Genomic DNA, 25,274 nt, shown 5'->3' with positions numbered 1-25,274 from the left:
CTAAAACCTTCCTCGATGAATGGTCTCTTCAATACAAAAATAATTTTTCAATTTGAACCAGTAGTTCCTGAGATTAGCGCGTTCAAACAAACAAACTCTTCAGCCTTATATATTTGTATAGATTAACTACAGATTTACAAAAAAAATCGGTAACCTTTTGAACCCCGACGACAACGACAAACTAAACTGTGGTAGACAAAGCAGATGACACAAAAATCTTCGTATTTTTGTCAATAAGCTGAATGTTAATATAATTGTTTACAATCCGTTCTTCAGAAGGTCTGTGCGATATTGAAGAGGGTTTCATCCGATCGCTCGCACACTGCTCCACACTGCGTCCCGTGGGCGCGCGCGGAGGCAAGTCTGGATCTACATTTTGTAAGACCAAAGGTATGTTTATAAAACTATTAAGTTATTAAGTTATGGAAGGATTATCACCTCTGAAAATGTTATTGCAGTTGTGAAAGAGAAATAGTGGTAGATCGGCTCACTTTTCTAAAATAAATTTAAGTAAACTAAACGATGTAATGAAATTATTTATTCTGATAGTAGGATATATCATCAATTTTACATGTCTTCCTTTTTTGAGATTGCTGGAGTCGACATTTCCTATCCGACTACTCTGAGAAGAAATGTCGAAACAAACTCAGGGGTCACAGTCTCTTTTGAAGTCATGATGGTGGCCCTCATTCCCACGTTTTATACCGTCACTTTTCTTGTTTATTTGTCGTTCCGGTTGGACTTTTGTAACTCATTTTGAGGCACTTTCTGATAAGCTAGCAGGCTGAAATTTTCGGGGTAGTTTCAATCCCGATAACAATGCAATTTACAACAAAATTTAATGGACATTTAGAAACGTGGGTATATAGAATTTTTAAATAAATTAATTTTAAAGTAAATTATTGTATCAAAGTAAATTGCTGAAGCATAAATGGCTTCCTTATATTTGTTTTTTCTCTTGACAAGTTAACTTCAGCAGAGTTATTGAAACCACTTTTTAATTAATTTCCAAACGACCTTAATTGATAAGATCTGTAGTTCACTTGACATAACTAAATATAGTTAAAAAAAATACAGCTAAGCTTTTTATTCAGTAATTGACATCTATTCTGAAATGAATTGTCGTTTTGTACTGTGATATTTCTGTCTCTCGCTCTCTCCGACAGATGACAGATATGTGCTGAAAGAGATGACGAAACCCGAATGGCAGCAGTTCTTGGAGTTTGCGCCGCACTACTTTAACTACGTTACTACCTGCAGACAGAATAAACAGCCAAGCTTGCTAGGTTAGTAGTTTGCTTTCCTTCCTTTTATGTAATAACCAGTTATAGTGAAACTTCTTTCAGCGTGACAAGGACATAACTGGACGGCAATGCAACAGAAGTCCGTTACGATAGTATGGCGTCAGGTTTCTGTACCATTCGGTTTTTAATTAATATTTTAGATTTGTCAATAGATACTTTATAAATCAAAAACAATTGAAAAAATAATAATTTTTAATTTAACTTAATTGCTATCTCGTTTCGCCAAGAAGTTTTACTTCAATCGCGTGTGATGGTTACACGCAATAATTTATGATTTTTGAGACAGATATGAACTTTCCCTTCTGTTATTTTTCCCACGTTTTTATACACTCACTTTCTTGTATGTTTGTTTTGTTTATCGTTCCGGTTGGATTGTTGCAACTCAGTTTGAGGCACTTCCCGATGCCCTGGCAGGCTGAAAATTGCAGGGTAGCTAACCCGATTACAATGCAATTTACAGATAATTCAAACCCGATGACAATGCAATGATTACAAATATTTAAACGTCTGCACCGATTTTCGTTCTCTATCGAGTACATCGAGTTTTTATTTTTAGGACATTTAAAAACGTCGGGTTTTAGGTTTTAAAGTCTATTTTTTTATTAGATATAGATCCTACAATTAAATGCCAGTAGTTCATTTCATAACGATTTATTTATTTTTGTTTGGACGTGCCCCCCCCCCTGGCCGCAGCGCGCATCCTGGGCGTGTTCAGCGTGGGCGGCGCGGGGTCGGGCGTGCTGGTGCTGGAGCACGTGTGGTACGGCTGCGGCGGCGCCACGCGCTTCGACCTCAAGGGCTCCAGCCGCCACCGCCTCGCGCCCGGCTCCAGCCCCGCCGTGCTCATGGACGAGAACCTGCTCAACCGTAACTACCGCCCATACCTGACTCACCACACTATCATCACCAGCCTAGCCTTTTCACAACAATAGTTTATTCTAGTTAGTTAGTTTCTTCTCTCACAGCAAAAGCACTTAGGAAGCGGTGAAGGGTGCTGTCCAATGTAACCTGACCTTCAAAAAGTGCTACTTAGTAGCCTAATTTGAATAAATGAATTTGATTTTGATTTGATTTTGACTATATTATCGTCGGCTTCTAGTCTAACCGGATTCAGCAAGTATACTTACCGGCACAGATCTTGAGCGCTCGGCAAAAGAGCGGGGGAGCTCTTTGCGCATCTTAAAATAAAACGCCAATCAATTGTGCGTACTCGTTGTGTTGAGGTGCATGCAACTGCAGCAAATAACAAATTTCAACCAATCACGAATGCGCTGCGGGCCAATCACTGCACTTTAGTCCGCCCGCGCCTCACTTCATATCGGAAAAGGGACCCAAAAAATCACTTCTGCGCAGGTCAAGGTCAGCGCTCAAGATCCGTGCCGGTAACAATACCTCTGTTTTACAAGGAGCAACTGCCTTTCTGATCTCCTCAACCCAGTTACCTGGGCAACACGATACCCCTTGGTTAGACTGGTTGTCGGACTTACAAGCTTCTGACTACCTGTAACGACTGTCAAGGCTGTCTGAATAACAGCCGGGACCCAAAATTCAACGTGCCTTCCGAAACACGGAGGAACTCGTTATGACAAATAACAATAACGCCATCTAGTATAAAACTAAGCAAAGCTTGTATTATGAGTACTAGACTAACGAAAAATATACTGATATAGTAGTATAGGTAAATTATTACAAAAGTCAAGTAGGGGTTTATTTTGCAGTAAACAGTACAATGTTGAGGCACAAAAATATTCTTAGAAAAAATAATTAACCGATAATCCTATCGTACTTACTAATATTATAACCTTTACGCAAAAATCACTGAACGGATTTCGACGTAACTCGGTACAGTTAGTTTCTAACAAGGATTAACACATAGGATTTAGATTCTATTCCGATTTTACACTCCCGAGGGTTATTTTTTTCAATTTGTAACAGCTAGTTTACTAGCTCTGAGGTCCCTGGTTCGATATCTGGTCGGGTTAATGTCAAAATTCACATTTCTACATTGTCTCGGGTCTGGGTGTTTGTGGTACCCTCGTTGTATCTGAATTCTATAACACAATTGCTTTAGCAACTTACTTTGGGTTCAGAACAATGTACGTGATGTTGTCCGCATTTATTATTTACTAGCTTTTCGCCAGCGTCGAGGTCGGCTATATCGCGTTTCCAAAAGAACTCTTCAAAAGTCCGGGATAAAAACTATCCTAAGTTCTCAAGGTCAACTCTATCTCTGTACCAAATATTCATTCATTAGAATCAGTTCAGTGGTTTAGACGTGAAAGCGTAACAGACAGATAGAAAGACAGACAGACAGAGTTACTTTCGCATTTATAATATTCGTAGGGGTTATTAACTTCGTTTTCTACCTTCCCTGCTATACTTACACGCACCATATATTTTGGCAGTCCGCTGGGAGACCCCGCTGTACGTGCAGTCGCACACGGGCGCGGTGTTGTGGGACAGTATCGAGCGCGACTCCAGCTTCCTGGCCGCGCATGACGTCATGGACTACTCGCTGCTGCTCGGCCTGCACGGCAACACGCTCGTGCTCGGCATCATCGGTCAGTCACACACACTCACACACAATATGGACCTACCCACTCAGTCAACACTCAGTCACTTTGTTAATTTTCTCCTAAGCTTGATGAAGCGCTGCTGTGACTTAGGCACGATCTCATTGGCGAGCGCCATGTGATGTTCCGAAATTCCTATTTATAAACTTTCGTTCATATACACCGAATACGATTTCTCCAACACTCCAGTCCATAGCAAGAGGTAAATACTTAATTTGTGTTCTATAATTTCGATAACAGATTATATTCGCACTTTCACCTGGGATAAGAAGCTAGAACATTTAGTGAAGAAGAACCTTGGTTCTGGACAGCCCACGGTGGTGTCGCCCGAGCAGTACAAGCGCAGGTTCTGCAACGCGGCGAGGAAGTACTTCCTGCAGTGCCCCTCGCATTGGGACCATCTGTATAACACTATACACGCGTAGACCCATGACCCCTACCCCTGGGGTCCTATGTAAAGTTATATTATAGCTATTGTAAAAGAAAGACGGCGAAGTTCAGGGCGTTAACCGGCGCCTCATCTTCTTTCGACGTCAACTGCTCTAGCCAAAGGACTTTTCTAGAATTGTCGACGTGAAACAACGCTAAAGTATGGAAAGATAGTTAAAGCTATTCAATCTCTTGTAATGTTTATATCCACGAAGGAAAGTACTCCTTAATTTTCCAATTGTTATAGTATTAATATTTCATACTTACCAGTCACACAGATAGACAAAATATTGATTTACTTTATGACTTGGGGGCTCATTGAATTAAGAGTAAAAATGTTTATATAGAAAAGATCAGAATTTTGAATGAGTTTTTAATCCAGAGACTAAATGCTTTACTCTCATGGATAAATTAGTTCTTTTAGAATGTTTTATACAGTATTGTATATTTGAAACTATTACGATGTTTTTTTTTTAAGTTTAGTAAAATGATCTGTTACGTAATCATGTATTAAAGTGCAGAACTCAAAATCAAAGATAATTATTATTTATACACACATAAAGACGATAGAAGCTTAATTAGGTGATAATTATATTATTTATACTTAACACATTCCTATTGAGGATTTATAATAAATATTGTTATCCGTATGTTTTGGCATTTTAATATATCCTATTATTTTATCGTCACATTCACGCATTTGAGACGCAACGAATCAAGATGAAAATCTCTAATGTAATAATTAACCTTGTCAAAAGTAAAATGATGGAGATAAGTAATTTTGCTTTCCTTGGACCAGATATGTCGATGCAAACGAGCGTCAAGCGGCTGCATGAGGCCGCCTTAACGATTGTAGAAATATCACTTGACTAGACGGGCTGGACAATTCCGTTTCAAGTTTTGAACAAATAAAAAAACACTATAAAATAATGAATCACAGTTTAATGTACAATAACATTTGTCGAACAAGCACAAATTAGTGTTAAATTATTCAGAGTTTCGGACTTCAGACGTTATACATATATCTATATAAGATATGAAATTATTTGATGGCAGGAAGAACATTACCTTACTGCTAACAAGTTTTTTTTTACATTTAACATTTCAAGTGATGCTTAGATTGAGCCCCAAGTAGACAAGATACATTTCGATCACCCACCGTTGATATCAATTTCTCTATTATCCACATATTTGCACATGAACAAATCACAGTACGTATAGAGGTATTTCAAAATAAGTTTCCTTTATAATCCATTGAAATTCTTGAATTTTTTAACATTTTTGCTAATAACTTTTTTATTTATAGTTCTAAAACAAAAATGTACTGAATCCAAGTTATAGAGAATTTAATAAGCATCAAAAAAATGTCAACTTTTTTTGATCAGATAAACAGTTTGAGGGATATATCGTAAAAACCATTACGATTAACTTCAAGGTGGAGGCCGTGGGGCGAAGGTGTCAACACCACAAACTTGGTTTTAGCTTTACTTAACTCTTCACCTACACATAAGAAAAATAAAACTGCGTCTCTTAGAAAACGCGATCCGCAAATGTAACATTTCAATGGACTATTACAGAGACAGCAAGACACTTTAAGGTGATCTTTATCTTTGTGAATATTTTGTCACTTCTGTACATTCGAGCGATCTATGTCACTTGTCTAAAGGGGCTTGTACACAGTTATAAAAACGTTAGATATAAAGCAATGTCTGTCCTCTACATAAATGAATACAGCCTCAATGGCACACAAAAATATATGTATTTGTTCCTATTTACAATTTTAGCGAAGATTCAATTTATGCTGATAACTCTTTTGTTCACGATATAATCTGAGATTAAAATAGATATTTACTTGTTAGTGAAAAGTGGTGGATATAAGTAGTAGTTTTTTAATTAGGTAATAACAAAAAAAATAGATATCATAAATGATCATTCAATGTGTGAGCATTTAATAACACGATTTTTAAGGCGACAATTTTTTTTTAGTTCAGTCGGCTCCACTATTCTTGGCATACGATAGGAAGATACACTCACAGAGAAAAAAAGGCAATTCTCTAATCCCCGTAAGCTCGTGAACAAAAGAATCAACGCCAACATATCTCTAAACATTAATCATATTCGATTCAGACTACATTATTCTTCATAGCAAAATAATGCATTTGAAAACAATATTTAATACAAATTTGTATATTTAAGACTACTCCATTGATAACTTTAGTTTCGCTATATCATTGATATTATGACATACTGTTATAGTACAATCGAGCACACAAATGTTTATTCACTCACTGCTTCGGAAAGATTGCCGACGTCTATTACCACTGTTGTGCACAACTGTACTATGTTAACGATAATAGGAATGATGACAATTTCATTTTTAATTGTCCGTCATTTAGATTAATTAATAATAATGGGTAAGTATGTTTTCCATTGATTGATTGAATCACATTTAATGGAAGTTTTGCGTGACGTCACTTATGTGTATCAATTTTGAGAAGTTGTTACGTGACATGCTTAAATTGCTTATTTTTCAGGCACAAAACGCCTAATATTTTTAATTACCTATCTGGCGGACTTAAAACATTTTCTTTTCACACCGAGTCATCATCCCTATTCCTGATTTCAAAATCGGTAAATCTGGGAACGAAAACCTCATGAAATATCAGTATAAAAATATGTACATTTAGCGAATTTGTAAAGAACTTTTAAACTAAAAATCAATTGCATAATATATCACGTTTTTAGCTACAATAAGTGAAGTTTACCTTAATTACATATAAAGGGCAACTGTGTCACAGTAAAGTAGGTTGTGGAGCTCATAGGGCCTAAAACCACATCTAAAAGAAATATTGCAGTTTTGGAAGAGACTAAAACCTCATTTTAGCAGTCGCCTCATGAAAAATCCAGTATAAGTTTAAACTGATAACGGGTGGTAGTCGAGAGCAAAGCTCGGGAAAACATAGCCACTAGACACGATTGTTTAAAACGGACAGTATTAGATAATGGATACTACGTTCTATCTACAACTGTCTGTCTGCCTGTCAGTTAGACTTAGAAAAAATCGGATACGTAATTTTTATTTTGTTGTGATAACACTTAACCAAAAAGAAAACTATTTAGCGTCTGTGCCACAATCACTGATTAGCCGCTATCTGGCAGATAAATTGAAAAATTTGTCATTCTTTGTTAAAATCTATCAAGTCCCTTAATCACTTAAACAGGCCCTTAATCAGATAGAATCTCTGGTTACCTCACTTTTCAGTACTTTCACCGACAATTGATATTCTCCCAATTCCTAAAATTTTCACCATATTTCTCGTATTTTTTTTTAATTTATTATCCAAAAAAAAATCTAATATTTTTGAAATCTAGCTGACGGTCTAATTAAATATTTTAGACAAATAACCTTATTAAGTTAATAACCTAGTACCTGAAAATTTCTTAAATACTTTTAATACAACCTCATAATATTGCGATGCACTTTTCCAAGCAACGAAATACATACTCTATTTCAATTACCTAAGTTTTAATATTCTTTAAAGTTTACGTATTTCATACAACACAACTACATTTCTTTTAGATTGTTTAGGGAACTTTAGAAAGTACAGTTACAACAAATTGTTATCTATTCATATTGCCTTAAGGTCGAGATTTCATTTCTGGTAATAGAATGTTGGCTTTATCTCATTTAGAACGCGGGCTTTGTAATACGCTGGACTAGCGATTTTAGGAAAGTAGCTGATCTTATTGAAAAATCGCTTTATTGATATACCTTACTTATATAAAAATTAATTGCTGTTCGTTAGTCTCGCTAAAAATCGAGAACTGCTAAACCGACGGCTTATTTTAGCATTGAAATGCTAGTGCAAGTCCAAGCAAGGAATAAAATAATGGGAAAGTTGCGGCAAAAGTTGTATTTTTGTCTGCATTGTTATCATCGACTGTTAGGCGGTACGTAGTTCGCCGTTACGGCTAGTCGGTACTAAAGGTCGTAGTGAGCATATTTTAAAATCTATAACTTCCATACAACGCCATCTAGTCTCAAACCAAGCAAAGCTTTTATTATGAGCACTAAAGAAATGAAACAAACATATTTCTTTGAAATGAAACACGAATTATACGCCAACGTGAGCGAGTTAAGATAAATGTACAGAACAGTTACCATTTTTAGGGTTCCTCAGACCTCAAAATGATAGCATAGAACCTGTTTGCTGACATCGCAGTCCGTGCGCGATTACGTTATAACATGGGTTTTTATATTTTTTATTCAGTTCAATGAAAGGTCAGTTTTTTTGCTCGACCTAACAAACAGTTGCAAGTAGTAGAAGCGACATTGCTCCTACAGAACCCAATATCACTTTGTCGCATACTGATGATGTTTTATTAGGGGTTATGGAACATCTTGAGCCGTTATGGCGTTGGACTTACAGGTTTGGCGCATGGACCGCCAATATGTTTTAGGGGTAGAGGGTCATGTGGTCGTTTTCAGACCTAGACTCCATGTCCTAAGTTTTTGTTGTTTATGCTTAAAATTATAAATAACTATTATTGCATTATCTAATTTATTACTATTCTAAATTATTTATAAATATATGGGAGAGACAGTGTCTTATAAATGTAATTCCAATCCAATTAAAATCAGTCACGCAAAAGGAAACTCTTCTCAATTTCATTAAATAACAAATATCTCCACTTTATTCTCTATAATTCTACACAATCCCCCAGCATTTTCACAGTCCATGTGCCAAACACAGTTTGTAGTTAAAGAATTATTCTTTCCAGCGTATTACAATTATCAGGGGTGTAGAAGGCAACAAAACATTCATTCCCAGATCACCATCAACAATAAGAATCATTATATGATTGTCTGCACCATACCCCAGACAAATTACGAAAATCAACCTTAATCGCTTATCAATAAAAGCTTTTATTGAACCAGTCAGTAGTGGGAAGAAAAATGTTTTTTTGGGTTTATAATAACTAAGGATATTATAAATTGATATCTGGTTTGTATGTACATACCCTTATCACACAAAAAGCGTCTTTATATCAAAGCATTAAGTTTGATTTTCGTAAGACGTTGAAAACCAACTCAATATTTGTTGTTGACAAAAGAAAACTAGGCAAGTGTTCGAATATTCCAAGATTCAACTCTCAGTCAACGCTTTATAAAAAAATGACAACCAATTGGCTAAATTTAAAACAACTTATAGAAAATGGAAGAGTTTTAATACTATACATAATTTAAGTTTCGATGATCGTTGTATTTAAATTAATATTTGTTTTTTAATCATGATATATTCCGATTGGAATTAGAGAGAGAAATTACTTTACATAAAGCATATTTAACTTCTGTTATTTACATTACATTTATTTTATCTCCAAGATAATTAAAAATTTACCGCGATACATTATATTAAAATATTCTATGACGTAACAATTCACGACAAAATTTAGAGCAGTGACGCAACAACTCCATAACCTTAATTGGCGATATCTTAGTAGTTTAATGACAGATAAAATAATTAAAAAAACGTATTTAATATATTACTATTTAACTGACGGATTGAATAGATTTATGAAAGATTACCTAGGTCGATATCTCTATTTTCGCTTTGATTGTGAAAACCTATGACGGCTGTTCACTTTTTATATATATTTTCGGATTAGTCCAATCGGAATATATTAAGTCATACGCAAGGTATAAACAAATGTGGGGAGAGAACGCTAGTAGCTTCCAACTACCGAAACCCGCATACGATGCGCGCGCACTTGGCTGTGATTGGCCAACGAAAATTATACTAGGAATCGTACACGACATAATAAGTATATACATTTTTTAATCTGTTTCTTATTTGAAACGGTTGCAGTATATGTTTTTTATCGTACAGTCAGAATATTAACTAAAATCGAACTTGTGTACTAGTCCGCATATTAGGAGACAAACAACGCAGGCATATGTAGAGCGTGGCATGAGGCGCGCATCGCATATGCGGGGTCCTGCATGAGTCGCGGGGGGGGGGGGGGGGGGGCTCAGCATCATGTCCCGTCTAATGAGGTGCTCAATGTTTTCAGCTGTTCCAAGCCAGCCAGGAGTTCTCTGTCAATAAAATTCATATGTTATTATACAGAAATACATTTACATTTTCTAAAAACCGTTACTTTACGACTAAAGCCTTATTTTATGATTTAATCATCTGTCAATGAAAAGATGCATGCGCTATTCATGCATGCGATACAAGGGTACTGAAAATCAACATAGTTTTTTTTTTAAATAAACATCTCCCGCCGTGAGGCATTTAATCCTCATGTCGCGAGTTTCACAAACATACAAATCACATGCACAAAGACAACCAGAACAGGCAACCGTGGATCACACAAACGCTTGTACTACGCGGGGATCGAACCCGCGAAACGTCGTGCACAATGGGTTTTGGCGTGATGTTCTCAACCAGGTTTGGTCATTCAAGAAAGTCGCCGTTTAACCATCATGTTGTCTTTGTCACGATTATGTAGAGAGTTGAGACGGTAAGATATTGAAGTTGCTTAGGCTCCCATACACTCAATAAAATTGTTTGTGTAGGATTTCATTTAGGTCAAATACTTGATTTTACTGTATTTTTAAACTCCGATGCAAGAAGTAGATGTTATAAGTTTGACGTGTGCGTCTGTTTGTTGATTGATTAAGTTTATTTTGTAATAATTAGTTCGTTTTGTATTAAAGGTAAATCATGACCGAAAATCCGTCGAGCTATTTGAAAGGGGGTAAAAGGTTTTACGGTCGGGGATTTCAGAAACGTTTCCTTCTTGATGATAATGGGGATCTTATTGCGCCGTTGCTTCTGCAGTAAAAGCACTTAGGAAACGGTGAAGGGAGGGCGAAATGGGGTGCTGTTCAATGTAATTTGACCTTCAAAAAGTGCTACTTAGTATAAATGGCTTATTTGAATAAATATTGTTTGTTTTTTATTGGGAGCGTTCAAGTATTACGTAACGTAATTTTTGAAGATTCTAGAACCCCGCTCTCCCCTATGTAAGGCATCGTAACATTTTTCAGTACCCCTCCTCCCTAAAGGTGACGTAACATTTTACGTTTTCCCCGCAAAAATATAGATATGGTTGCGGTTTAGTAAGATTCTAAATTCCTAGTTTAATATTTGAATAAAAAAAAGTTACATAACGCGTTGTATAAACACCCCCTGCCGCCCTTGTAAGGCACCATAACGTTTTAAAACCCTTCCCCTGCCCCAAGCCTGCTGAATAGCGTCACGTAATAGTAGAAGGCTCCCCGGCTGGCGGCGGCGGTACCTGAGCGAGGTCTCGGCCACGCGCGAGGCGCGGCGCAGGCCGGCGGCGGCGGCGCCCTGCCGCCCGCGCAGCTGCCGCGCCTCCTCCTGGGAGGACGACAGCTCCTCCTGACACCACACACCACAACTGATACACTCACATGCTTCCCAATCCTATACAACGGTACAATGGTGACATTTATCATGTCAACATTGTAGTGCCACGCTATATCTTTTTTCATATTTTTGAATAAATAAATAAATGCGGACAACATCACATACATTGTTCTTAACCCAAAATAAGATGCTAAAGCATTTGTGTTATGGAATTCAGATACAACGAAGGTAAAACAAACACCCAGACCCGAGGCAACATAGAAATGTGAATTTTTACTTTGACCCGACCGGGGATCGAACCCGGGACCTCAGAGCTAGCGATACCTTGAAACGGGTGCGTACGCCACTCCACTACGGAGGTCGTCGGAATGGAATGGTATTGGTTTTGATATCATCGACTAAACGGCACGAAATATGCCACTCGGTTATTTACGTGCATCTCAAAATATAACAATTAATGTCACAAATGTAACGCCACGCTGTAGAAAGCTAGATAGATTTTATAATATTCTTTAGCTATAGCTGTTTTGAGAGAGCTCTGAGAACAATCTTTTGACAGGCCAGAGACCTTAGAAAGAACGGAGTATTAACATTCTAGGACAAACTTTAAATACAGTATCTGAGCATGATATTAAGAAACCTTTCCAAAAAAACTGAAGTTTTGAAATACAAATAAAATATGAAATAAGATATTTGTTACATACCTTTAATTTTTTAATTTGATTCTTCAATTTAGCTATCGTTGCTTCACTATCTGATGATCGCGGCGTCTGTGAAATCATAACAAGTTTTTAATAAAATTTTGAAAAGAAAAAGTTTTCAAGTTGATTGAAATTTGCTTATCCGCTTAAATTGCCGATTATTGTTTATGAAGTACGATGGTATATATTTAATATAGGGATAAAGAAGACTCAATTATCCTAAGAAAGGTGTGTGTATACTGACGGCGGCGTCTGAGGCGTGCGAGTCTTCGCGAGTCGCGCGTCGGACCCGCGCCAGTTCAGCGCGCAGCTGCGTGTGCGCCTCCCGCGCCACAGACAACTCCTCCTCCACGCGAGAGCGACGGGAACGTTCCGTGAACAACTCAGATCTACGAACAAAACATTTATCCATAATAATATTGTATTCAAGTTATAATTATTTAATATCGCCCGACTAGTTGCGGAACTAGTCAGGCGATCCCGATAATTACCGTTATCAAATAATAAAAAATAAAATAATAAATAAAAATGTTTATTTCGCCATCTTAGGTACAACATAACATAATTATGAAATCCTTTAAAGCAAAATAATTTTGAATTCACCTCGCGAAAGTTATAACAAGGCATCTTCCATACCAAATTCACCGATATCAGTCCAATTCAATTCAAAGAAAACGTGCTACTGAAGATTATTAAGGTCACAGATAATTAAGGTTTCAGCAAGCATATAGCAGTTACAGATGTTTTTTTTAGATTTGTTTTATTTCTAGAAACACTACCTACTGTACCATCTTGGTAACACCATACCATGTTTCTAGCAAATAACATTTTCTTATTTCCTGCATACTAACGAATATTACACAGTCATAACAGAATAAGTTTAATTATTCATCAACCAGCATAAAATAATATGCAATCTGGTCACGTGACATCAGGAAAGGAAGTCTTCCGCTAGGAATAACCGAGTATATATTATGCACGTTATAGGTCACAAACATCCGGATTCTTAAGAAATTTAAGCTTAATATATTTTAATTTACATGGTTGAATAATTAGTTATGTTTATTTATTGTTTTATTTTAAGTTGATTACTACCAACCTTATGCTACTTCTCATCCCTCCAAGAACATATGCGCTTAGTTGCATGACGTTAAGTATTTTTCGCTTGGAAGCGTAACAGACAAACTTACATTTACATTTATGGTATAAAAATAAATAATCCCCACTTTATTATAAGTAGGGATTGAGCTTTGGACGGAATAAATATTCGTCTTTCATGTGTAATAAGGGTTGCTGAGGAAAACGACGAGTTGGGATGGACACCGTGCGTTATTGCGGGTTTGCGTCCGAAATCGAATATTTCTAGACAGTCTTTAGAGTCTAGTCTAACACAGTCCTGACAAGTCGACGCTGTATTTTAGCCGGATTCGCCATCAAGAATCCTAAGTAGGTCCCAGTTTATCCCGAATAAAAGATGTTTACCATAAATAAGCCTTTTCGATATTATGTTTTTAGACTTAGACAAAACATATCCTAGTCTTTCAGCTTATCTCCTGTCCGAAAAGCTTGTCTTTCGAGGCTTACTTTTAGACTTTTTCTTGTAACTGGCCTTTGATGTACCTTCGTGTCAATTCTGACCACGCTACGTATTGAAAACCACAGCTCAGAATTTTACGATCTATTTAAATATTAAGATATTGTTTTCTACTACTTTTGCTAATGTCTTACTATTCATATATTTAAATATGCTTTGACGTAACAAAGTACGTATTATAAACTCTCGAGTGACGTATTTTAATTATACGAATTTCGCGCATTCGTCATTATTTTAGAATTATTTTGATTTAGATATTCACATGTGAATACAACATGAATCGAAACAGTTTTGTGAATGAAGTAGTTGTGTAGTCAGCGATTATTTAAATATCTGACAACTTTTTGAGGAGCAGAAGTCATTTTAACGGTCTATCAATAAGGCTAACCAAATTGCTCAAATGTATTGCAACGACTTTCCTTTTCGATGAACTGGGCAACTTAAATATAGGTACCCTTTTTCACATTATATTGTATTCAATTCTGGTTAGTGGTTAGTAGGGTAGAAACCCTCGTAAAGTAAGATTATTGTAGGAGTGCAAAAGAGATGCCGCTCTACACCGTGTATTACGCAGTCACGCTCCCACAATTGGGGTGATGACTGGGTATAAAAAGAAAAAATCGAATTTGTCCCTCAGTTAGATAATTGAAAAGTATTAGACACGTATTTTTTCCTTTTTCAGGAAAACTAAAATTGACAAAGTTTAACTGCAGTTTAGAAGAGGGGGCTTGTGACTTAACGATATGGTAAAATTTATACTCGATCGTGATGTCACGCGTAAGTTTCATTCACTGTTATTTGGTCAATTTATGTTTACGGGACAAATTCAAAAATTCTAATCTAATATACACGCGTACAAAAACTACAAGACGGACACTGGAAAAATAAATTGTGATCATCCCTATTACAGTAAGAGCCCGATGACGCCAGATCACACGTTGTTTTATAAAAGCTGCTCGACCGTTGTTCTTACCTAAGTTGGGAACATCCGCTGACAAACTTTCAGCTTTTATAAAATAACATAGGTCTGGGGTCCACGGGCTCTTAGACCATATAGCAAGGTTTGGCGCTAGGCCCCTGTAGTGCTACCAGACCTGGTCCGCTCCAGCTCGGCTATGATCTGCTGCATCTGCTCGTCCTGGTGCTCGGGCTCCGGCGACGTCCGCCCGGGGTGCACCGGCAGGAAGTCCGGCATGCACATCGACTCCGCGCCTGCAACACACACTTAACACATCAACATGTTTTTTTTTTGGATCCAGTAGCCCTTTGAAATGTTAAAGTTAATGGCTCTTGGGTGGTTATTATCATTATATCAGCCTATGCCATTTCTCTAATGGACGGAAGCTTTAAGCAAAGATCACCAACCATTACGGTTTTCGGAGGTTCGCAAGTATCCAAGTACTATTAATTATATCTGATTAATTTTGTGAACGGTTCCAAGAGAAAAATTGTCAATAAAACTTCAAAACTTATACGGCTTATGGGGTTCATATCGAAGAAAAAAAATATATTCTGCATTTGGATCTTATTATTCATCTCGAAAAAGTCGAATATGAATCAATCATTTTCATAATAAACTCTTTAAACGCCGAACGGTCGACCTGATCGATTTGAAACGATTTGAACATCATGTGAAACGAGAGGCTTTTAAAACTTTCTACTAATGTTTAGTTGGGACCTAGAAATTGTGTGCTGTACTAACAGGCAGCAAACAGCTGACGAGGGCCAATCAAGGGGAAACCCAAGGCTAATTTAAGCTTAGCAGTCCGTGCATCCGGCGAATGTACTCCATTCTTCAAGTTTACTGGTACCCCCCTAGTCCAACTGATCGTAATTATTTCATTGTGCGCTATTCAATTTAAGCCACATGGCATGTGACGTCATCGAATGTCATTTACTTCCTCAGTGAAGCTAACAAGTGAGGTAATAATTGTACTGAGATACTGTTGTAAACATTTTAAACTATCAGCAAGTTGAGGTTTTTTTAATCATAATCAATATACCTACGTAAATGTTAAAGAGATAATTTGCACTCAAAGTGCAAGGAGCTCTTTTAAACGTGTATTATATTCCCTATTTGATATTATAAATGTGAAAGTAACACTGTTTGTCTGTCTGTCTGTCTGTCTGCTACGCTTTCACGTCTAAACTATGAACTGAAATAACTTTGACACACATAGAGTTGACCTTGAGAAAGAACATAGGATAGTTTTTATCCCGGACTTTTGAAGAGTTCTCTTGGAAACGCGATATAACCGACATCGACGCGGGCGAAGCTGCGGGCGAAAAGCTAGTTATATATTTTATCCACTTGGGTAAAAGCTAGCATATTTTATTCAAATTTAGTGTTTATATGATGAATTGTAAGAATAAAATTATACTTAGGAACAAAAACGTTTCTGTAATTACGATACACACGTAATAGATTACATTCTATGTTAATTTATTGGCAACAAGTTCAAGTGAAGTGACCATTGATTAATGAATACGAATATAATACTATTATGTGCTAATTATGCTACGGAAACATGAAATACAGGTGTGGTAGTGGGATGATTGATATCAAGAGTTCTATAATGAGTTTCTTTCACAATTATACCCAGTCCATTATCCTTTAATAGGACCTATAATTGAGTCACTTACCGCGATAAGACCACGATACTTATTTTAGGTGAAATACTTCGTTTAGTCTACCTATTACTACTAGTACAATCCTTTTCGGCTGGAGTCACACTTAAAATCTTCTTAGAAAGAACTAAGTATATGTATCACAAATATTCTAGACATCGACATATAAAACACAGCACCGTCTCTATCTTTTGATTGTAGAAAATCTAAAAAAGATTTATTTACCAAAGTTAGGTAACTACCTACACATGCTTTTTATTGTCAACTTTTTCAATACATCTTTATTGTACAAGCATGGGTTGGGCTAGCTGCTTTACTTCACATGACAATTAGAACGATTATGGATGTAAACTGTTACAAAATGTGTGACCCAGATTACTGCTGCAGAACATTACAACACAAGGAAAGGGATCTATTAGATGACGAGAATTAGATAGTGGTTACAGAACATGCTGTTAGTGGCAATATCCGAAAGCCAGATGATCAGGGGCGGATATGAGTTGTCTGACCTAGATATAACACAGATTATTACTAAGTTGAAAGTATATAAAATTTACAGATTATATGAAAATATGTTTCACGTTTATCTACACTTCTATCCTATTTACCGTTAAGGGTATAAAAATAATTGAACTATAGAAACGATTCGGCAAAACTTTGAATATTAGTAATAGATTTAAACGAACATATTTATACGAATACATATTTAATAACCGACGCAAAAGTGTTTTAAGTTTGGCATGTCTGTCTGCGGCATCATAGCTCCCGAAAAGATGAAGCGATTTTAATTTTATTTATATTTCAGGTGGATTCTGTGTGAGTGTTCTTAGACATGTTTGATAAAAATCGTAGGCAGTGAAAGTAGGTAGAAATAAGGGAATGTCTGCAACTATACTAGAGTAGGGACTCAAATGAGGCGCACTGAAATAGAATATTGATGACTTAATCAAGAGGTTTCTTAGCTTCGTTTGATGAGAAAATTGGTGGTGGGAAAATGAGATTTCGAAATCCGACTATCAAGGGAGAGTTTTTTCTCATTTACACTTATTTATCTCAGCCTTTGCAATTCCGCTAAAGTAGATTTGTCATGGAAGTTATTGTCGGAGGTTTTTCAAATATTTTTTATTTCTATTATTGAGCCTTTATATGTGTGATGGCAGATGTCGCAAATACTACCACAACATCGACAACATGTGAATGGACACTCTGGTCAATGGCGTACTATGCCAAGAGGACATCTGCTTCTGGAGCCCCTTCAAAAGTTAATTTTGAATATTATATTTATATTGTACATTACAAGGGTTATGTAGCATTATATGAGTTATGGGAAACAGAAACATTACAAACATTGATGTCCATAGCCAAAGTATGAGGATACTGAAAATGGGGAATAAGTTACTGATAATCAGTAGCCATCATTAATCTGTTATTAATTCATTGGTAAAATTTTAATTTAGTATTTGAAAATTCAATTATTTTAAAATATGTAGACAGAAATATTGTATAGTAAAAATTGCCTGCTGCATGGCTACATTACAGAATTTAATCCTCAATCACATAGACACTAAGACTTGACACACACATGCTTATGCTGTGGTGGGTGACTTCAAGTCCTACGATAATTGCAGCCGTGGCATCAATTTAAGACAATATTTGTTTTATATGAGAACTCCTTAATCACTATTCATTATTGAAGAACTACAATTGCCAGTCAGCCTAGAATTTGTTCTAGTGTGTGTAACATAATATTCATTATCAATAATATCATAGATCTAGTCATTCCATTGTTTCAAAAACATAATAAAACACAAATGTGAGCATATCAATTAAAGCTAATGGCTTTCATTATCTATTCATAATAAAACAGGTTACAGTGAGTCAATACCAATTAATATGATCCAATTATGAAGACTTTGTCGATGTAGCATTGATAATAAGGAGAAGAACTCACCAGCATTAGGCGGTAGGTCCAAAGGAAATGTGCTTCTTGGAGATACATTCCTCCTGTCTGCTGGGTTCACAGACTCTGTCAGATCCAAGTTCAGATGAGGCGGCAGATCCAGAGGCATAGGCCCTGCAGCCTCGGCCCCCGCTGGCAGGTCCAGTGGAATACCGCTCCCGGCCTGGCCTGCCTCACTAGACGTAGATGCCGCCCCCATATAAGCTTCATAGTCATAACTCCTACCACCATAATTACTATTATTTCTCCTCCCCAGTGAGGAAGATGACCCCGCATTGAAACTAGTATTAAACGTAAAGTCTGGTAAGTTATCCAAATCAACTGATATTGGGCCGTTAAAGTTCAAATATGCCTGTTCAACCAGAATGTGGTCTTGCACAAAATCTGGTAGTGAAGGCATCCCTAAAGGTTCCGATGCCAGATTTGGCCTGTGGTAAAACGGCACGTCATTATTGTCTGTGTAAAAGTTATGCTTAGAATCAGAGTTGTCCACTACACTAAAAGGTATTTCTACAGAACTACTTGAGGATGTGTTGTCACTTATACGATGGCTGCTGCCCTCGCTAGTCTTCTCTTTGGCTTGGGACTCACTCGAGCGGGCTTTCTCCCGCCGCGAGTCAGCGTGAACATCTATTTTGGTTGGCGAATGCTGCACGGTGTTCGCATACACCTTCGGACGGGCGCCAGTGTTTTCGTACGTTGAGTTTCCAGGCAACGAGAGATCTCGTTTCAGGAAATGCCGGAACGAAAACGGGTTCTCATCTTTCCGCGTCGCCCCCGTAGATTCTGCAAGAAAAACGAACAGTCGACGAGCAATGCCTTTATATTTAGGACAAAAAACAACTTCGTAAACTCACTGGAAGAAGAACTTTTCGCCTCTGCGGGCGATGTGTCACCATTTTCATTGCTATTGTACTTTGCTTCTTCGATGCCTAAATCAGGTTTAGCCGCGTTCTGTTCATTGTCCTGCGAGGATTCTCCGTTATTCGTATTTTGAGGCGACTTCTTATTCGAAACACCATCCTCGTCCTCCGCCATGATAATGAAAAATGACATTAGACTTTGACGTTTAGTAATGTCGCTATTGTAAGTAAATCGTTCAGAAACTAGTTTATAACATCAGCTATTGTTTAAAAACGCTGTCTTATTGGTAGTGCGTGGAATCGTGGTAAACAGTAAATAATTAAACTAAACACATCTTAGTAAAAAAAATGTATTTTATTGGAACAGTACCTCTCTATCATAAATGTATTCTGTGCTCTCTATTTTTCACAAATTCAACTCGTTGCTATGACGATCTATTGCAGACTGATGAAATAAAAAAATAATCTTCATGCTGAAAGGCTCCGAGCTTTGATCAAATAAGTGAATCTGGATTTTATGACGCCACGAAGTCCTCGACTATCTTTTAAAATTAATTAAACATAGATTTAGGGTTGAAATAGTAAGTAATAGAATAATAATATTGTAATATTAATACCTCGGTGATTCTCCGGAAAAAAGTAACACAAATTAAAAACATCATTATCCTCACCACACTTTACATACTGCAGATTGCTTGATTTAATATTATTTTTAGCTAAGTTTGTAAAGTACTACGGCTATTATTAGAAGAAGTAAGAATTAAAACATTTTAAGCATCGTAGTGAAGTGAACCAGTTGGTGAGGATAATGATATGACCTTAACTAGTGTATTTTTTCCGAAGAATCACCCACCTACTGTGAACTGAATGAAACAAGTTTAATAATATTGAATGTTTTATTACAACTATCATAAGGCTCCTTTTTAACCATCTCATATTGTACAATATCGAAGGGAATCGCTACGTACTTTACAACAAGTATTAAAAATAATAACAGTGGGTTTATTAATAAAATAACACAAAATAAATTCGTTAACAATAAATGCATAATTTTTAGACTACAATATTAAGTTAATATAAAAATAGTGAAATTATTTTAAGATTCTGAGCATAGGTATCGTTTTTCAAGCATCACACTTTTATAAAGACTTTTTAAGTATAAAAATGTTCAGAAGTAAATATCTCAGCGGTTAGACCGTTATTGACTTAAAATATTTGGTTTTAAATATACTTTATGTTAAATGAAATAGGGTTGTAATGAAGTGAAACATTTGTCAATGGTCGATCCAACCGTAATGTTAGGTATTGAAATACGTGGGTAGTATGCTAACAGTTAAAGGTAAGATGGTTACATGAATTGATTTGCATAAATATTTAAACATTTATAAGACATTTAAACAAGTCTATGTATACTAAGAAAATATATAAATACTTAATGAAAATAAAAAACATCGTTAAATAATTTGGCACTCAGTAGTAATTTCAACAATATAAAAAAGGTTTGTATTGAATTTTTACAAAATTAAAAGAATTTGAAGCATGTTTAACTTGTATACAGGGTGTGGCGCAAATGTGTGGTCATATTTGAAAACAGACATATAGATGGAAATACACAACTTTTTTCTTGAGAATAAATCGTATTCTCCGAAATTCATAAAAAGATTGACCTTACCTAGGAAAATATGATAAGCAAACCAAAATGTTCACAATTTACAAATATGACCGGGCATTTCCGAAATATTTTGTATATATCATTTAAAGAGAAAAGGGACATTTTCATTTAACTAATAAATGGCACTAATATAATAGGCTATAAATGTATTATAAAAATATGGTTGTATTATGCAAACAGAATAATATTTCAATTGATTGTATGTACAAGAAATGTTCACCTGATTTATAAGGGAATAAAGAAAATCTAAACAAAATATTTATACAAAAAAAACCTGGACATACATACATTTCTGGGAGCTGTTTTCAAAATAATTTTACAAATTCATTCACGATTAATATAAAGATTTAAAAAATCAAAATAAAATTTTAAAAAATAAGGTAGAAGAAGAAAACAAACACCTGGGAGACCATAAAAAAAAATATTAGACACGAATATTTTTTTGATTTTTATAACCAAACTAAAAAACCTTAGATACAATCAGCTCCCAAAAGTTATAAAAAAGGTTAACAAGCAATAAACAGTTATAAATAAAAAAGCTCGCATGATTTAGTATATTTACAATAGTAAGACTCGAAATTTAAAAATTATACTTTGCCTAAACAATCGAACGTGAATCGCGAAAAAAATAAAAACAATAATCAGTCTTTAGTTTATATAGGAAGAATAATTTAAATGGATTCTATATTGAGTGTATATACAAAAGATATATTCTAATATAGACTTTATGTTTCAAAACTCAAGATTCGTTTTTGGAGAATCAAATGCTTTTAAACTACTTGTATCATTGTTCAAATTTGACGGGGTTTCGTTTGAAGACAGTGAACACAAATAATATCACAAGACACTGTACATAGTAGACGATAATGGCCTTTGTACACGATGTAACAAAAGTCGCCATTACGTGACACGCGCACATTAATCTATATGAATATGGAAGTGGTCACTTGGAAACAAAGTCTGGTTCGGAGACTTGCGTTGCATCGTGTACAAAGGGCATAAATATTTCATTATTAATTTCATTAAAATGAAAACAAAGCGTTGTTAAGCCATTAAGATAAAACAAACTCTTAATACCAAGTTACCGAAATCAACTGTCACTCAATTATAAGTCCTGGCTAGTCTCCATCGATTTTAAGTAGACTGTAAACAAGACTTGAGATCTTCTTAGTTAAGTATCGTTTGAGTGAACGTGGTAACACTCCGTGATCACAATAATAATCAAACATTTATATAAGTATACAATATACACCAAGCAACATAAATGGTTTATACAGGGTGGAACATAAATGAGCGGTCATATTTTCGAACATCACAGCTGCTTTAAAAAAAATATCATTTTAATAAAATAAATCACTGAACTTCGAAATGAAAGTAAAACACAAGCCAAAGGGTTCTTAATTTTTTATCGGCCTATACTATTATTTCTTTAACCCTTTCTTTATAAGTTGACAGAATCAGTATTATAAATATGACCACGCATTTATGTAAGACACTGTATTAATTATTAGGTATTTAGATATTAAAGTTTTACACAAACACCAAACTACGATTAAATTTTCGGTGGAGGGTAAATCATGACGGGCTAGACAATTCAGTATGAGCTACCATCATACCTAATCAATATACAACATTCAATTAATACTTCTCAAACATTACATAGCTGTACACGACGTACATATTAGTCTCGAATTCATAAGAATAAATGCCAAATACGTTTTTTTAATAATACAATGAATGGGCATCAAAAGAATGCGTACTGTCACAAGCAAAAGAGTTTAGGCAAATTAATTAAAATGAAACTTTTACTACTTTTGTAATTACAGAAATGCTCGGTTAAGGTTGAATATTTTTATGAAAATATATTTTCACAAATTAACAGTGACAGAAATAGAATAGCGCTCTTAACTTTATTGTTGAACACTTAAAATGATATAAACGTAATAATGCAAATTGTTATGTTGTTACAATAGCGGGCGGCACGCAAGTCACGCGATCTAATCCACTATAAAAATCGCGGGGGACGTGCATTTCTACTAGTTCAAAAACATTTGAATAGGCAGTATAGGCACTAAATTGTATAAAATTATTGTAAATTTATTTCTTATTGTGTGTTTATGTGTTACAACGGTAATCGCAAATCTAATTAAAAAATCCGCAACCACTATTGAGTATAACAAAAATATGAATTATCAAATAATTGCAAGAGACAAAAAGGGTTATTAAGATAGACACAGTATAAAAAAAACTAAACTCGTTTGCCTGTAAAAAAAATTTGGCAACAATTTTAATACTAAACACTACCAATACAAATTCCGAAAAGTATTTTATCTGCTGAAAAAATCGTTGAAAAATAAATCGTCTACATTTGTCTGTAACTCGAATGGAAAATCTAGACTATGTATATTCCATACATTGGTTTTCCTTAATCTATTGTAGAGTAAAAAAACTGGGATATCACATTCCGAAAACTTTATAAAACAATTTTTATTGACACGCAGTTGTGAGCACGGTATTATCTCCTTTATTCCATAAAAAATAAGGTTGAATTTCGCAATTGACTGTAACGAATGTAGTCAACGAAGACTGTCGTACGTTTTAAAATGATTCTAAAGACAAATAGAAGCTAAAAGTGAGACTATTGAGAAGATCGTTTAGTATCGATTACGATACTAATATCCCAAACACGCGCAAAGTTATCGGAAGGCGGTATCTCCACTTATCAGTGTAGCTAGCGTTTTACGTTAAACAGTTAAATTGAACTCTATTAAGACACAATAGAGTTTGTAATTAAATGTGCATTACTATTTGGTTCTGTCGTACCAGACCTTGTCCCGACCTTCACACTTCACATTAGAAGCACAAATTATCAATTTATTTGTACGAATGGTTTGTAATCATGTGCCTCTAAATAACAAACACTGCAAATACTTTGTTGACTGTGGTTTGAGCAAATTTTTGACCGTAAATAATAATAATGAATCGTTTCTCATGTCCCATAACTTGTTCACTTGGCCCAGGCAATGTTAAACAAATAGTACTTCAATTGTAAGCGTTGACATTGCTTTTCGACAAGTGACTTTGACTTGTCAGTTAAATACATTTGTGATCTGTTAGCGCTGCGTGGTGTAGTCATGTCTTAAGGCCTGTTCTTTTCCGTAATTAATTAAAAACAGGCTTTTTGACTGTTAAATATAATACAAAGATAACTGTACACCAATTTGTATCAGACATCTGTTGATATTTAATAGAGATGACATAATTTGTAACTTATATGATATCGGTGGTTATGTATCAAATGGTGTATGCAGATTGTAGGTAGTGACATTGTTTGTATGTTTGCGTCTACATCAACAACTTTATTGCACATTATTTATATCAGTAGTCACACAATTAATAGACATAACGAAACTTTTACGGACCATAATGTAAAAGTCTATACATAAATTTATTAAAAAGTAATACATTCATTACACAAACCTCATTGATACCACGATTAATTGATTTAAGAAAACTATATCAACACTTTTGACGGCGATTGTACTCATATCAGTTAACCATCCGAAGTAAACTTTAAGTGTAGTTACACACGTCACACTTTTGGAAGATAGATTAGTTTTAACCGACTTAAAAAAAAACGGTTAAATGTTTACTACTATTAGACAAATTTGTTATTACATGACCCATATAAAGGGAACTGTCAGGAACCAAAATCTAAAAACTTCATCAATTTAAGCTGAAACCGTCAAAAATAGTTTTATTACAATCCTGTCACTTTTTTTATTAGGGGCATGACAAGGAGTTATCATTTCAAAAACAAGAAAAAAAAACTTCAACTTCTTCCCCCCCCCAAGACACAACCTCCACCTTCCACATACAGTTAGACTTTACTGACTGGTATAAATCAAATGGACTAGCCAAATTGTCACTTCCGTACAAAGGGAGTGTCGCATATTAAGTTTATCGGAAACACCTAGCATTATTCGAGGGATTCACACAAAAACTCGAAGCCGAAATTGAGCAGGTGTGAGTAAAGTTGAAGTTGTTTTCGGGGAGCAAATTGTGAAGGTTTATGACGCTTTACCCGGTCTGGTAAGGAACCCTAATGAAGGATGAAACTTGAGGGGTGGTTACAATTAGCGCCTGT

The 25,274-nt window shown here is 35.5% G+C and overlaps 2 protein-coding genes across 4 annotated transcripts; one reads left to right on the top strand and one right to left on the bottom strand.

Annotated features, from left to right (window-relative positions):
• The first annotated feature begins 352 nt into the window (after positions 1 to 352).
• On the top strand, positions 353 to 4,878 carry LOC113498053 (putative 1-phosphatidylinositol 3-phosphate 5-kinase). The gene is made up of 5 exons (XM_026877954.1): positions 353 to 390; positions 1,167 to 1,286; positions 1,998 to 2,171; positions 3,710 to 3,865; positions 4,118 to 4,878. Exons 2-5 carry the CDS (start codon positions 1,190 to 1,192, stop codon positions 4,300 to 4,302), a joined length of 612 nt encoding a protein of 203 aa, XP_026733755.1. The 5' UTR covers positions 353 to 390; positions 1,167 to 1,189; the 3' UTR covers positions 4,303 to 4,878.
• A 350-nt stretch (positions 4,879 to 5,228) lies between these two features.
• Positions 5,229 to 19,651, bottom strand: LOC113498036. 3 transcript variants are annotated; one of them, XM_026877922.1, is made up of 7 exons: positions 19,450 to 19,651; positions 18,584 to 19,378; positions 15,099 to 15,216; positions 12,655 to 12,799; positions 12,414 to 12,479; positions 11,615 to 11,766; positions 10,324 to 10,406 (listed from the first exon to the last, which is right to left on the bottom strand). In XM_026877922.1, the coding sequence occupies exons 1-7, from the start codon at positions 19,646 to 19,648 to the stop codon at positions 10,346 to 10,348; spliced, it is 1,536 nt and encodes a 511-aa protein (XP_026733723.1). In that variant the 5' UTR covers positions 19,649 to 19,651; the 3' UTR covers positions 10,324 to 10,345. The 3 variants fall into 3 exon arrangements, with proteins under 3 accessions (XP_026733724.1, XP_026733723.1, XP_026733725.1); XM_026877924.1 differs by having other exon boundaries at positions 11,615 to 11,721; XM_026877923.1 differs by lacking the exon at positions 11,615 to 11,766 and having other exon boundaries at positions 5,229 to 10,406.
• Positions 19,652 to 25,274: the final 5,623 nt, after the last annotated feature.

Source organism: Trichoplusia ni, chromosome 10 (genome assembly GCF_003590095.1).
Source record: "Trichoplusia ni isolate ovarian cell line Hi5 chromosome 10, tn1, whole genome shotgun sequence".
Lineage (NCBI taxonomy): Eukaryota > Metazoa > Arthropoda > Insecta > Lepidoptera > Noctuidae > Trichoplusia > Trichoplusia ni.
Note: the sequence above shows the minus strand (reverse complement) of the source record. Positions and strands in the feature narration are given on the sequence as shown.

Excerpts from the sequence above, each read along its gene's own strand:
- LOC113498036 (XM_026877922.1), bottom strand. The coding sequence starts at position 19,648 with ATGTCATTTTTCATTATCATGGCGGAGGACGAGGATGGTGTTTCGAAT. Across the intron at positions 12,480-12,654 it reads CGCACGCCTCAGACGCCGCC|ACGCCGCGATCATCAGATAG; the intron begins GTCAGTATACAC and ends ATGATTTCACAG. Across the intron at positions 11,767-12,413 it reads ATCAAATTAAAAAATTAAAG|GATTGGGAAGCATGTGAGTG; the intron begins GTATGTAACAAA and ends ACCGTTGTATAG.
- LOC113498053 (XM_026877954.1), top strand. The coding sequence starts at position 1,190 with ATGACGAAACCCGAATGGCAGCAGTTCTTGGAGTTTGCGCCGCACTAC. Across the intron at positions 1,287-1,997 it reads TAAACAGCCAAGCTTGCTAG|CGCGCATCCTGGGCGTGTTC; the intron begins GTTAGTAGTTTG and ends CCCTGGCCGCAG. Across the intron at positions 2,172-3,709 it reads GGACGAGAACCTGCTCAACC|TCCGCTGGGAGACCCCGCTG; the intron begins GTAACTACCGCC and ends ATATTTTGGCAG.